Source organism: Musa acuminata, chromosome BXJ2-4, assembly GCF_036884655.1.
Source record: "Musa acuminata AAA Group cultivar baxijiao chromosome BXJ2-4, Cavendish_Baxijiao_AAA, whole genome shotgun sequence".
NCBI lineage: Eukaryota > Viridiplantae > Streptophyta > Magnoliopsida > Zingiberales > Musaceae > Musa > Musa acuminata.
Genome location: NC_088341.1, coordinates 30,399,661 through 30,414,140, shown reverse-complemented (window position 1 = coordinate 30,414,140; position 14,480 = coordinate 30,399,661). Strand labels below are relative to the sequence as shown.

At 36.9% G+C, this 14,480-nt stretch overlaps 1 protein-coding gene across 4 annotated transcripts; it reads left to right on the top strand.

The window, feature by feature from the left end:
- The first annotated feature begins 909 nt into the window (after positions 1–909).
- On the top strand, positions 910–14,224 carry LOC135610252 (sphingoid long-chain bases kinase 1-like). 4 transcript variants are annotated; one of them, XM_065104531.1, is made up of 11 exons: positions 910–1,624; positions 2,121–2,219; positions 2,324–2,487; positions 4,010–4,601; positions 4,706–5,077; positions 5,782–5,875; positions 5,954–5,991; positions 7,121–7,267; positions 8,960–9,059; positions 11,792–12,759; positions 13,603–14,224. In XM_065104531.1, the coding sequence occupies exons 4-11, from the start codon at positions 4,176–4,178 to the stop codon at positions 13,750–13,752; spliced, it is 2,295 nt and encodes a 764-aa protein (XP_064960603.1). In that variant the 5' UTR covers positions 910–1,624; positions 2,121–2,219; positions 2,324–2,487; positions 4,010–4,175; the 3' UTR covers positions 13,753–14,224. The 4 variants fall into 4 exon arrangements, with proteins under 4 accessions (XP_064960603.1, XP_064960605.1, XP_064960604.1 ...); XM_065104533.1 differs by lacking the exon at positions 2,121–2,219 and having other exon boundaries at positions 2,402–2,487; XM_065104532.1 differs by lacking the exon at positions 2,121–2,219.
- The last annotated feature ends 256 nt before the right edge of the window (positions 14,225–14,480 follow it).

Below are 14,480 nucleotides of genomic sequence, written 5' to 3'. Positions count from 1 at the left end.
TATATATATATATATATATATATATATTTGTGTTTATAGTATTTATGTATGAAGGTATGAAAGTAATTATCGTGGATGCTTGAGATTGCTATCACAATCTAGCTCAAGTGATCCCGGGGCCTTGTAATCTTGAGGTTAGGGAATAGAGAATGCTTGATGATCCAAGTCAAAGCCTAAATTAGTATTTATTTTAATTTATTGTTAAAAATTTGCTCCAACTTATTTAGGACATGACTGTGCATATACAAAATCCTGAGTTTTGTTAATATTATTGGAAAAATCTTTCCGCTACCATCTGGCATTTTATTAAAGAAGGAATATATTTGCTGACAAACTCTTAACATTTTATTATTATTCGGTTTGTTTTCTTCTGCTCCTTCTTCTTCAACTTCCTTCTTTGTTATCGGTTGTTCAAGCTTCCATGGGTGTACTGTTTTAAATCATTGAATTCATTTTTTTATTGGATTGAATTTCCAATCATGATCATGATGATGTCTATCCATTCGAAACTTAGTTTTTCAATGACCATGACATCTTTTTTTGGACTTATGTGAGCTGTTGTTCATGATGGATGATATTTTGGATTATTCATTTTCTAGTGGATCATCCTTCCAAGTTGGTATTTTAAGAGATGAATTCTACTCTACCATCACTCTCCAATGTCATATCAATAGTTGGAATATATGTATTGCACTGAAGCATATTGCCAAATGAATACACATCATAATCAATGAAATGGTTCATCCTACTTATTATACCCACCCCTCAATGATTGTCCCAATTTAAAGTCCAGTTTTAACACCATTACAAAATAAATATTTTATTCAAATTAGGTTAACTATTCAAATTAAAATTAGTGAGATCATAGTAATCTTAAAATTGAAGGAAGATTCCCTTAACCAACAAATTTGACTCCGTAACCAAGTAGTCACCAAGGCGTCGCACCGTTGCATTCCCGGGAGTAACCTCCCTGGCTACGGGTTACAGTGACCGGATCCACGGCCTCTCGTGGAAGCGGACGTGACTCTCCGGAAGGACGCACCGCGAGAGAGAGCTTTCGTTACATGGCGCATGCTGTAGCTCGTCGTCGTCGTCTTCGTCATCGTTGCTTCCAGCGGGAGGAGCGAGGGGCTTCATCGTGAACTCTTTCTATAAATATTGAGGAGGAGGAGGAGGCGGAGGAGGAGGGGGAACGGAGAAAAAGAGCTGCGGGAAATAAAGACCGAAGTCGTCCCTTTCTCTACTACATGTCCCCGGAACGCCGCTTCGTGTCGGATACGCTACTACTTATAAATAGTAGAAAACCTCTCCTGTTTGTTTTCTTCCTTCTTTGGTCCCCCTAATTCCTTTCCTTTCACCTCTTCTCTTCGGAAAAAGGGGATTCTCTTGCTCGTTTGACGCCGGTTCTTAGGGTTCTTCTCCAGCTCCGTCGCGTCGAGGGTCGTGGTGGTGGGTCGGGCGAATCGATCCGATCGCTGTCTTTATCTTCCTGTCTCTCCCTCCCTCCCTCCCTCCCTTGCTGTTTATTTGATCCGGAATCTGGGATAAAAAGGCAGATGACTTCTTGAACGCCACGCCCAACAGATCTCGCGCGATCGCCTCACGAATTGGAGCTCCGTGTCAGGTGCGGCTCCGTCGCTCGTTCCCACGATGGGAATTGCTTGTGTTCCTGTTGATTCTTGGCATGTCTTGTTCGGAATGATATCCGTCTGCGATTGTGCATTTGGATTCGTTCATGGACAAGTAATTGATGTTATCGATTGGATCACTTTGTCTGATTCTGTTCGGTTGTTTTGCGTTATGATCGAATCTTACTTTTGAATTTTTTTGGAGCGATTGTAATCAGCTAGAATGTTTGGCACTATATAAAGGGCGGGTTTAATGACCTTGCAAATTATATGTATTGATCACTTCTGAAATCGAAGAGTTCAACCACGTTTGTTGGCGTGTGGAAATCATAGAGGAGCTGCTTGCAATTTATTTCCTCTTTGATAATAAGTTCTCTTATTAGTTGTTTGGATAGCAAAATAGAAATCTTTTGTTAGGTTAAGGTAGGTTTGGATGACTTTGAACTTTTATTATTAGGGAATCTTTTCTGGTTTACTAGCTTTTCCTACCAGGATGCCCCAGCTACTATTTAGGTAGCTTGCTTGAAGGCACTGGAGAATCTTGTTCATTGTCAAGTAGGATATTCTGCAAAGTCTATTAGTTATTTCAAGGCAAGCATTTTCTCCTGAAAACTTTGAATTTTTTTCCATATTTCTAGATGCATAATCTCATGAAAATAACTAGTCTTATAGTCAATTTGTGGTGCATTTGCTAGGTTTATAAGGCAAAAATGTTTTTCTCATATTGTTTCGTTCGAGCGAGGGACCTGTGGATGATATGTCTTTATGTACAGCAAAAAGCAAGCCTGAAGTGCTCAGATTTGGGCTGTGCATCAAGAACAACCTCATGAAATCGTTTGGACTCCTGGAATAACAATGTGTAAGATTATTTAAGTTGTTCTTAGTGGTTGTTGTCGCCTTCTTAAATCATAATTGTAGCCCTTCTACCCTGCTAGATCTTTAAGGAACTTGTGTAGATCTTGAAGAAACCATTCTATGGTTTCAATTATGACATGGCTAGCATAAAACATGCTTGCTTCCGAGGGTTGCTAGAAGCAAATGTTAATTCAACTCAAGGTTTAAAATTTCGATCCGTACTGGTGTACCGACCAATGGTCGGTACGGTATGTACTGAGGCGTACCAATGGTATACCCAAAAAAATAAAAAAATAGCTTCAAAAAAATCTGAAAAATAAAAAAAAACTAGAGTAGGGTTTTTAAGTTAGAAATAAATATAAATTTACTATAATTTTAGCGAAATAATCTAGTTCCTCGAGCACTAGATTATTTTTTTTTCCAACGGTGTGACTGATGCTACTGCCTTCTCTTTTGCCTTTGCCTTTGCCTTTGCATGTTGGGCGGACAATTGTGACAGTTAGGTGTCTCTAGTTCCTCGAGTAGTCTGACTCGATGTTGTTCGACTTCTTCCACCACATTCTGACTGAGGGGGATCTTCCTCTTAATCCTCCCAAATTTGATCCAATCCACAATTCGTAGCTTTGTTAAGTTTAGGAGAGTGAAAATGTGAAAATGAGAGAGAGATGTGAGTGAGAATGAGTTTGAGAGAGTTGAAGAGATTAAGAGAGTGATATGAGCTGAAAGAGGAGGGAGGAAAGGGTTTAAAAACCCTTTTCTATGGTTCAAATGATCAATTTCACTATTTAAAATAGCGCGATCTCAGCCCTTGATCAGTAACAGTCGAAATCCGACTGTTATCAATTGGTACAGATTAGTAACGGTCGGATTTCGATCATTATCACCTGGTACAGACCCCGTATTGTTCGATACAGGGTTAGGTTATGGTACCGCCCAGTAGAGGGCGGTCCGCATACTGGTTCCTTGTCAGACCGGCAAGTACTGCCCATACCGAGTGGTAATAGGTCAGTACGGCGAACTCTGATTCAACTGCACACTTGGTGCATCCATATATGGGAACATCTTAGATGCAGTATTATGCATTATAGAATCCATTGATCCTCGCATGCAGACGCTGATGAATGGAATATAGACAAAGGTTCAGATAAGCGGAGACACCAAGAATATCAACTAGTGCAAAATGTCTATAGATATCAAAGACAGCTCTGTTTGCTAACTGCTAATATCCTTGAATTCATAATCTTCCTCTCACTGTTGTCTTATATTTGGCAAACCTATGCCACTGTGATGAATCACAGATAGGATGTGACATATCGAGTAATATGGCAGAAGCTCATTACGTGATTTATTATTAATGCGAACCAATATGTATCTTCCTTGTCTGACAGAGTCTTCTTCATCGGCAACCAAATGTGTGTGCATATGAATCTGAAATTTTACTGTGTGCACATCAAGCCCTTCAGAACTGTTCTCTGATTATATTATTCATATGCTTATTTGTTAATGGTTATTGTCAAATTATGCAGGGTTTGATGTTATGCTGAATTTTTCACATGAGGCTTGTAAAGTGATATCAGGTGCAGCATATGATGATATCAGATTTTGTTACTGTTGTACAATATTAAACACATGTCCTGAGTCCCTACACTATTTGTGATCTCACAATTCCTGAAACTTTACTTACAAAGCAAGATGCTGAAGTCAGTCCTGGAGCACCCAAATGTTCCTTCACCAGCAGGATTTCTGCATCAATATGTTCATCGTATGAGTAGCAAACATTCTCAGACAGAAACCGTACAGCACACGTCTCCAGTTGTTTTTTCTGAAACAAGAGGCAAGGTAAAATCCTGTGAGCAAATTGATGCCAATGGCACCAGTGAAGATCCTGTAAAGCTAAAGGTACATGAGCATAGATTAGATATTGGAGATGAAAAGTCTAGCTTGCTAGGATATGAAGTTTTCTCTGGGAAGCTTGTTCTAGATAAGAAAACCAAAACTACAGGGGATGATGAGCAAACAGGGTCAGGACCTGGAAACTCTGATAGCATTGATGCAAAGCTTACAACCAAAGCCCTGATTTGGGGTTCTCACGTGCTATCTCTTGAAGATGTGATATCTGTAAGTCTAACCCAAATTTATTCACTTGTTTTTTGCTGAACCTTTTGATATGACTTATTTTGTTGAGACTCACCTTTTTATTTTTGTTATTTACCTTTTGGCAGATTTCCTATGGTGCTTGTTTTCGTCATTTTACTATTCATGCATACAGTGTCAGGAGGAGGTCATATGGACTTTCTTGTTTTATGAAACCACAAAGATCTCAAAAGGACTTCCGCTTCATAGCATCTAGTTCAGAGGAAGCCGTTAAGTGGGTCCAGAGCTTTGCAGATCAGCAATGCTACATAAACCGCTTACCTCATCCAATGATGTCTAGCAAGAAGCAGACCTCTAATCTTGTGGTCACTGAGGCCTTGTATGACCTGCCATATATAAAATGTAAAAGTCCACCGAGGTTACTTGTGATACTGAATCCTCGTTCTGGGCATGGTCGATCAAGTAAAGTATTCCACAACCAAGTAGAACCAATTTTCAAGGTGTGTTTGGTCTTGTACATTGAATATATTCTCTTCAGCATTGTGTTTGATTTCGTCTATGATTATCTACATGAATTGTTTAGGTTGTTTCAAGATTCAAGGCTTTTTCTGTATGGTATATGTCATCTAGCAGATAAACCATGAAGTTGTTCATTTGGCAAACTTGCCGTTGGAGAGCAGTGGATTATTAGTTAGCAACAGTTGCAGGAGCTTATGCTGAGATAAGATTGCAGTACTTGTGTAAATTGTTTAGATGTAATTTTTACTATTCAGACCAGCCATTTCAATAGTATGAAAGAAGTACAACAGCTTATTCAGCAGTTTCTTGATGATATTTTTTGAAGTAATGTTCTCTGTCTCAATATGATTTTAATTCTTTAGGATAAATATCTATCGTAGTCCGATCTTCAGCAGGGGAAATATCTTATCTGTAGGTAATTGGATGTTTGAAAAGTGTCAGTCTTTCAGAAGTAGTTTGTAATTACAAGAGTCAATATTCTTGTTGTACTTTGATATGTTAAGCTCCTCTGTTTTCTACATACTGCTAACTTACTGTCTTTGCCCATTTATGTTATAACTTCCTCATGAATTGAAACTAGGTATCATAATGGGGCCATAATTTGGTTTACCTTGAAATTGAAATTGCTGTAACCCTATTATGTAAATGTTTATGTTTGCTTGTTCACAGAGAAAACTGGTGACAGCTTGCAGGTTTCAAAATGGAAGTGGTTAAAACAAAATATGCTGGTCATGCAAGAGAACTTGTTTCAACTATTGATTTCAGCACTTGCCCTGAAGGTATGGTGCACTATATTATTGACTTCACTTTGTGATATATAATTACAATTTTCTGGTCTTACTGTAAAAATGTTCCAGGAATCATATGTGTTGGTGGGGATGGAATTGTGAATGAGGTAAGTTGTTTCTACCATTTTTGTTTTTTGGTGCCATTTATGTTTTTTTGGTAATTTTTGAGTTGATTACATTGCTAAATGAATGATGAAAATCAGACAATGATTCTTCAAAGTAAACTAAAAAGTGAAGGAATAACTTCCACAACAAAGTCATATAGGAGCTTCCTTTATATGGGATGTCCTTCCATATACGCGCATGGAACTACAATCTAAACTATTAGCCAAAAATGTGTTTATTCACGAAATTGGGCAGTGATTATGTATCAGCTTCTTACCTTTCTGTGTGATATAGTTTATGTGGGTTACAAGCATAAGTTTAGCATGTTTTTGTTTCTAATTTCTTGTTCGACTTGTTAAAAGAGGTAACATATCCACCTTAAGGCAACCAACTAATTGGTACTTAGTCATTGGTAATTCTTTTTTACTGATTTTTAACTACATTGCTAAGCTTCTGGAAGTCTAGAATGTCACTTGATCACAAAAATAGTGTCTGCTGAAACAAAAGTTGGTTCAATACATTGAAAGAAGTGATCCTATGAGAAAGATTTGCAATATCAGCATCAAGTTTGGCCAGGGGCAATATGATTGATAAAATTAAGTTTTTAAAAAAATTATAGCAGAAATTTAGAAAAATATGAAAGTCAATTTTGGAAAATAAAAAATAACATGTGCTAGATGATTCTTTTTCCTTCATATCCAAGTGATATCTAACTTCTTTTATAAAAGGTAAAATATAAAAGATGAAAATTTTGTAAAAATAATATGTAAAAGTAATGTTATATAATTTGTCAATAAAACAGATGTGATAATTTATTTTCACAGAAATTCATGATGGTATAAGGCTTGATAAGCTTAATAGTAATAACTTGGGATTAATGCATTTTGAGCTGTGCAATTCCTATTATATCTGATGTGAGTTGACCTGCTGAGTTGACTCATGTTGACAATTAAATTAAATGCCCAAAGGTCACTTTTCCTTTTACTGGATTTGAGAATAATGGCAACTTGACTCATTGATCCTTACTGCTTGTGGCTGATAGCCCATTCCTTTTTGCACTGTTATTTTGTCAGTTTAACTAAGAATTATGTACTTGTTACTTTCTAATGACTATGTTATATGATGATCCAGGTCCTCAACGGTCTTTTGATTAGAGATGATCAGAAGGAAGCGATTTCTGTTCCAATCGGTATAATTCCTGCTGGTTCAGACAATTCGCTTGTCTGGACCATATTGGGGGTTAGGGATCCTATATCTGCTGCAATGACTATTGTAAAGGTAATTATGCACTAACTTATGTATATACAACAAGTAAAACTTGTCAATCCTCTGGCAAGTTTCGGAGTTTCTGTTCTGCTTCCCAATCTTTTAATGTCTAACCTTTTTTAACTGAAGTATGTCACTATATTGATGCAAGTTGAGTGACCATAATTTATTTCACATAAATCTTAGAGCTGTCCTATGTATGCAGGTTTATGCAGTTAATTGATTGAAATATAGAGCTTATCTATATCTTTCTGTTGTTCTCATTTTAATATTTTTCATCTTTTTCACAATTATAAAAGAAGGAAAAATATCACGATAAAAGATTGAGAAATCTGAGAAGATCTACATTTTCGCAGAATGATCTTTGTTTATCAATCTCTGTTATTTCTTCTTTTTCTTCTGAATTTGGAACTTTTCCTCATCACTTATCGAAGGATCAAAACTATAATTGATTTTCTTTAACAACATACTTATAGGATCTTGATAATTGAAAATAAAAAAAGTGTACCTAACGCATGAGGCTGTTGCTAATATGGGGTCTGGGGAGGGGTGCATACGGAAGGGGTGAACATATGCAGTCTTACCTTTAAATATTATTTCCATAACTAAAATCCTGGAATTTTAATGATATTATTTGTCTGCCCCAACTTGTAAAAATGAAGGATGAAGAGGGCCTCTCTTAGTTTTGTATCTCCATCTCCAACTTAGAGTTATGCTTTTGGAGAGACAGATTTACTATTTGTGCCACAGTTCTATAGATTGTCATTTGATCATCCATCTGTAAATTTCTGCAATCTTTTTTACTTTATTGTTGGCACTTCATTCTTTCTCTTCTTCTAATGTCCAGGATTTGCTGCAATCATTTATCTGTTGCATGCAATCTCATACTACTATATTGCTGTTACTTCAGTGTTTTCTACTTGTCACAAATTTGAAACTTTGCACAGTCCAAGATTAGTTTGAGTGATAATTCCAATTTAACAAATATGATAAATTAAGCAGCCATGTTATTAAACATAAATATGGACCATGCATTTAGGTGGAGCTTTCAACCAAAGAGTTATCACAAGGGAGATTGTGGTTTTTATTATTTTTATTTTAAAAAACAGATTACAGAGTCCCAGCATGGTGATGGAAGTGAATTTTTCATTTGCTTCTTGCCTGGTGATTGTAACTTAGGCAGTTTACAAAAAAGTTATAGGCAAACTTAATGATGATTTCACAAGCACATCAAATTATCAAGAAATAAGAAGCTAATAAAGCACATATTGCATGGTGTTGGTGAAAAATGCTTGGTGAATGTGCATTTATATTAGGATTACATATGAAACATTTAGAGTAACCATGGAGTAAATAAAATTGGAGAGAGCCAGTTTATGTGAAATGATCACGTGCACAATTAAATGACTTGAATAAGAGCTTGGATCTGTACGGTAGGAAAATGTTTAATAGTAAGATTTTACAGAAAGGCCTATGGTGAATAATTCATCCCTTTATAATTAATAAATGAAGTAGGATCACTAAATAAATTTAGATAACTGGGTGAAAGGCTTGCTGACTAGTCTCATTTTGCAGCTTTGGAACAGACGATACTTGATCAATGTTAATTTTCTAGTTTCTAATGCTATTGCTAAAATAGCTTTCTTCATATTAATTTCTTATATCATTACTTGTCATGCCTTTAATGTTACTTTCTTAGTACAGGGGGGGCTTACTGCTACAGATGTTTTTGCTGTTGAATGGATTCAGACTGGAGCTATCCATTTTGGGACAACTGTTTCATACTTTGGTTTTCTCAGTGATGGTAATTTGATCTTTTCTGCTTGTCGGCTTTAGCTTCACTTGATTTCAACTCATTTTGTTCACTCATAGATGTGATTATCATTGTAGTATACCCCTTTTATCATGCAATATTAGATAATAAAAAGGTTGTTCTCTTAGAAAAGCTTGACAAACTTTTTCTTCTATAAATGAATAGTTATTCGATGAATATTTGGATGGGCAATCCATTAGCTTTATCATTTGGTTAGTTTAGTATCGGCATACCTATGTTGTGGTGCTGGCCCCAGTCAAACTCATTCTCGTGAAGTTAGGTAATGACGTGCTTATATGGGTTGCTTATTCGTGTCTATGTCTACCAATCTGCTTTTGATTTTATTATTGTATTTGTTCCACAGGATTGTGATCCTCTAATGTTATGCCATGTTGGTACATATGCGGGTAAACTATGTTCTCCATATTGTGCAACTTCTAATTAAAGGTTGATGCAAAATTTGGTTAAAACTGTCATGTGCCTAGGATTAACTTCTAAATTGTGGTATATATGGTGATCTTGGTGTTAATCATTTTCTCAGTCATTTAGGTATTTTGGATTTAGAAAACCTTGTAAAACCAGCATATATCTACTGATTGTTGGATACAATAGCAGTGTTGAATAAGGTTCTACTTTTTGAAGGAACAAGGTTGCAACATGGATAGGCCAACCTATACCCAATTGGACCAACTTATCTTTAACCACCACTTCAAAAATATTCAAGGCATGCCTACACTGAAGTGCAATATTTTCACTTGGAAGTTTGGTCAGTGTTGGGTTGACCAGATGCAACCTGATTTGGTTTTGTCTTTTGACACATCTGCACTAAACGAGTATAAGGTATAAGTGAGAGGATATCTAACACCGTCAATATTGGTCCCATGTTCAGATAAAAAGATGGATACATATTTGATTAAATTTAAACTGAGTTTATTATTGGATTGCCCGCTCAAAAGACTAATCCATATATTGTATAAACTGGATCAGTCCTGACTCATATCTGATCCATTGACAGAAATGCTGCTCCTGAATAAGTGGATCTTAACATCTAGCGTGCTGTATTTTCTGTCAATTGCATCTTTATTTTTTTTAATCTGCTACCACTATAAATAGTCCAAACTCCATTTATTCTTTTATCTGCTACCATTATAAATAGTCCAAAATCCATTATAAATTAACCATTCTACTTTAGACTTACTGGGAGCCAAAAGGTGAAGGTTAGCTTACAGTAGAAGAATGTTCTTTTAGCAACAATATGTACATGTTTGAATCCAATTTGGTTAGTTCACTAGGATAAAATTATTTTGAGCTTCTCAATGCATGTACTGGGACTTTAAAGCATGTGTGAGCTTCTCAATGCATGCACTGGGACTTTTAAGCATGGTTCGTCTTACCGATCCGTATCAGTGTACCGCCTGATTGTTGGTACGGCATGTATCGAACTGTACTGATGTACCGACACAATACGATGGGGCATATTGATAAGCCACTATATACCGTCTGTACCGATCCCTTATAGGACTAGTATGTACTATCTGTACTTGGCGGGATGCTGCAGTATGACGAACCTTGCTTTTAAGCATATGTACGCATGACTGTTTAATGTATGATTTACCAAACTAATAATGAAGCATGTACTGGTACTTTTAAGCACGTGTGATGCTTATTCTGGTTTCGATTGCTCTGGGCATCTCAGAAAAATTAGAGATTGGTTCTGATAAAGACCTAAGGGGTTTAGTGTATGATTTACCAAACTAATAATGAAACATGTAGTGGGACTTTTAAGCATGTGTGATGTTTATTCTGTTCCCCATTGCTCAGGGCATCTCAGAAAAATTAGAGATAGGTTCTGATGAAGACCTAAGGGTGACTTTCGTTGAACTTGTCTCTAAATTCCCTTGTCAAAAACCGAGTAGAATTTTATTATTTGGCCTGACAGTTTTTCTCTGGATGTCAGCTGAACGGTGTAGATGTTTGCTTGTATGTGTATATCATATGTGCATTCACATGCACCAAGGGTAAGGAGGTCATGTTTTACCTCTGGGTCATATCATTATGCAAAAGGCCCTGTAACTCTCTCCTCATAAATAATTTTGTACATAATCTTCATATTTATTCTCGTCTGCCAGTTCCATCCCCCTAAAGGTCCTTGTTGCTTCCTCTGATATTTTGCTTACCTCTCTAATAAGACCAGGAGTTGTTCTAGATTGTTCAGTTTTTATTACTATATATAATTATGTTCTTAGGTTGCATTGTTAACATGTCATAAATTGATTTTTTTGCTTTTAAGTCCACTTATCATTCAAAAATCTTGATCAAAGTCTTTCTGTGTGCTTAATGATATCTCTTTCTTTTAGTAAATTATTTGAAATTTATTTGCCAAGCTTCCTGATGTCTGGAGGTGGAAAAATTAACTCGGGAACTTTAAAAAATTCTGATTGTGAAACGTTTCATGTAAATGTCAAAAAAATGTTTTTAGGGATGTCTATGTAGCATCGATGATCAGTTGGACTACTTTATAACTTGATAACATAGATTAGCAAATATCTCATAATTTTTGCTATAGTGTGCCGAAGTTGTCTCTGAATTATGAAAAAACTCTCGTCTGTTGATTAAATTCTCTGCTACAGCGTGTTTGCTCAGCAGTTTTCATTTTAGATTTTCTGCCATGTTCATCTTATAAGCTATTGTGTATAAGATTTGGTTTTGTGGTACAATTGCAGTTCTGGAGCTGTCTGAGAAATATCAGAAGCGATTTGGTCCACTACGCTATTTTGTGGCTGGATTTCTTAAATTCCTATGCTTGCCAAAATACAGCTTTGAGTTGGAGTATCTTCCCACATCAAAGGAGTTGGGAAACTCAAAGGAAAAAGTTTTAGAAAATCAAGATAAAATTGTTATGTCAGACCTTTATACAGATATAATTCATGAGTCGAGAAAAGAGGGAATCCCAAGGGCTTCCAGCTTATCCAGCATTGATTCGATTATGTCTCCAAATAGAATGTCTGGTGGAGACATGGGCACTACAGGCAGCACAATTGCTAGCAATGAGCCATCTGACTATGTCCGAGGGCTTGATCCCAAACTAAAGCGCCTCTCTTCAGGGAAGAATACCTTGGTGTCTGAACCAGATGAAGTACTTCACCCCCAACCTCACCTTTCTGCTAATTTTAACTGGCCAAGGACCAGATCAAAGTCAAGGACAGACAAAACTTGGACTGGCCTGACTGTCACAAATGATTCCAGGTGTTCCAGGGGAGCCACTTCTTTGTATGATAAAGAAGATATATCATCAACGCTGTCTGATCCTGGACCCGTATGGGACTCTGAAGCAAAGTGGGATACAGGGCCGAAGTGGGATGCTGAGCCCAACTGGGAAGGTGAGAATCCTATTGAGTTGCCAGGGCCACCAGACGACTTAGAACTAGGAATGAAGCTGGAACCTGTTCCAAGTCTAGAGGACAAGTGGTTTGTTAAAAAAGGCAAATTTCTTGGCATTTTGGTGTGCAACCATTCATGCAAAACTGTCCAGAGTTTGAGTTCTCAGGTCGTGGCTCCAAAAGCTGTACATGATGATAACAGTTTGGACTTGTTATTAGTTGGTGGAAGTGGGAGATTGAGATTGTTAAGATTTTTAATCTGCTTGCAGTTTGGTAGGCATCTATCTCTGCCTAATGTGGACTATGTTAAGGTATGGGATGCGTCTTCCCCCCCCACCCCACCCCAAATGTTAGTGTGTTTTGAGTTCCTTTCATTATTTTTGTTTTCGTTTCTCAGTGGCATCACATTTAGTTCTTTTAGATATTCCAATTATCCAATATTAAGATGATACCTTTTCATATCACTAATGGAAATGATTGTTACCAAGAGTTATATGATCTTTCTTATATTTGAACTTCTCCAGAATACCAAATTGTGACGAACACCATCTGTTTAATGTATATTCAGTTTTCTACAACATTAGGAGTCATGAGAAACACTGTAATGCATAAGAAAAAAAAGGTAGATCGAACAGTTTCCATTATTTTTTATACATTTCTTTCTAGGTTCTGGCGTACTTGGCTCCACCACTTTGATCTTGTTTCATTGTGATCAATACTAAAAAAAAAGAGAAACAATTCTCTTTTTTGGCATGCTAGAAAAGCATGAGAAAAATTTCCCAATTTTGACATACTGTTGACAATTTCAGGTGTGTCACCCATATCACCAGCTTGTTTCTTGGCCCCATTATCCTGCTCTTTTTTGTTTACAATATACTGACTTGTTCCTTTTATACGAGTTGTTAAGCATGCCCATCAAATCTGTTTTTTCCTTATTTCATCTCAGCTTTTGATTCATGAGTTGTGGTTGGTCTCCGCTCCATGCTCTTGTTGTGCAATTTTCTTTTTCCCTCTTCATTTTGTGTTGCTTGGTAGCTCAGTATAAAGTTCCGGCATGCTTCTGGGCATGGCATATTGTGTTTTGCATCACCAACTCATCCTTGGCATTCAGTTTATCCCTTCAGTGTTGAACTGATTGCATCATGACATTGCAGGTAAAGTCCGTGAAGATTAGGCCTGGCTTAACCACTCATAATGGCTGTGGTATCGACGGGGAACTTCTTCATGTCAAAGGGCAAATTATGTGTTCCTTGCTTCCCGATCAATGCAGGCTGATAGGACGTCCTGCCCAACATTGTAAATGACTGTTAAAAACTCTGAAATCAGCAGCGCTTCTACCGGGAGTGTGCTCCATTTCTCTTCCAATATATGGTAAGCTGTGTGCTAGTAGAATGTTAAAGGTCAACGAGGACATGACCCAAAGCGTCAGTTCCATTAGGAGCCACCGCTTTACTTGTTCCTGGTGTATATAGTGTGGTGCTTTTGGCAGCATCTGCGAGTGATGATTTTTTTTTTCTTTCTTCTTTTGAACTCCTCCGAATTGGAACCTACAGTTTGCTTATTTTCCTGTTTGTCCATTTTATTATATTCCTTTTGGGGGCAGTTCTTGGTTTTCACTGGAATTGTTTTCTTAATTATATATTCTTGTACTGTATAAAGCATAGCAGTCCATGGGTAGTTCTTGTTCTTCTTTTCTATGGGCCTGTACTTTTTTTATAGAACCGTCATTGGGATCTTTCCTCCGAGTTTAGTAATTACATACCACTCTCTCGCTAATCTTTTTCTCAGCTTGGTTTGATTAAACATAATTATCTTAATATCAAAATTTTAATTAATAAAGTGGCTCTTTAGGACATTCATCAGCAGTACATGTGATAATATCTGAAGGGGATATAAATTGTTGATATAGATTGTGTTGCAATTTAGGCTCCCATTTGACAAAAGACTTGAAAGTCTCCGGACTCACACTATCCCATTGCCACACCAACACCTACTCAGCTATCAGATGTCTGTAACGTACACAAATTCCCAA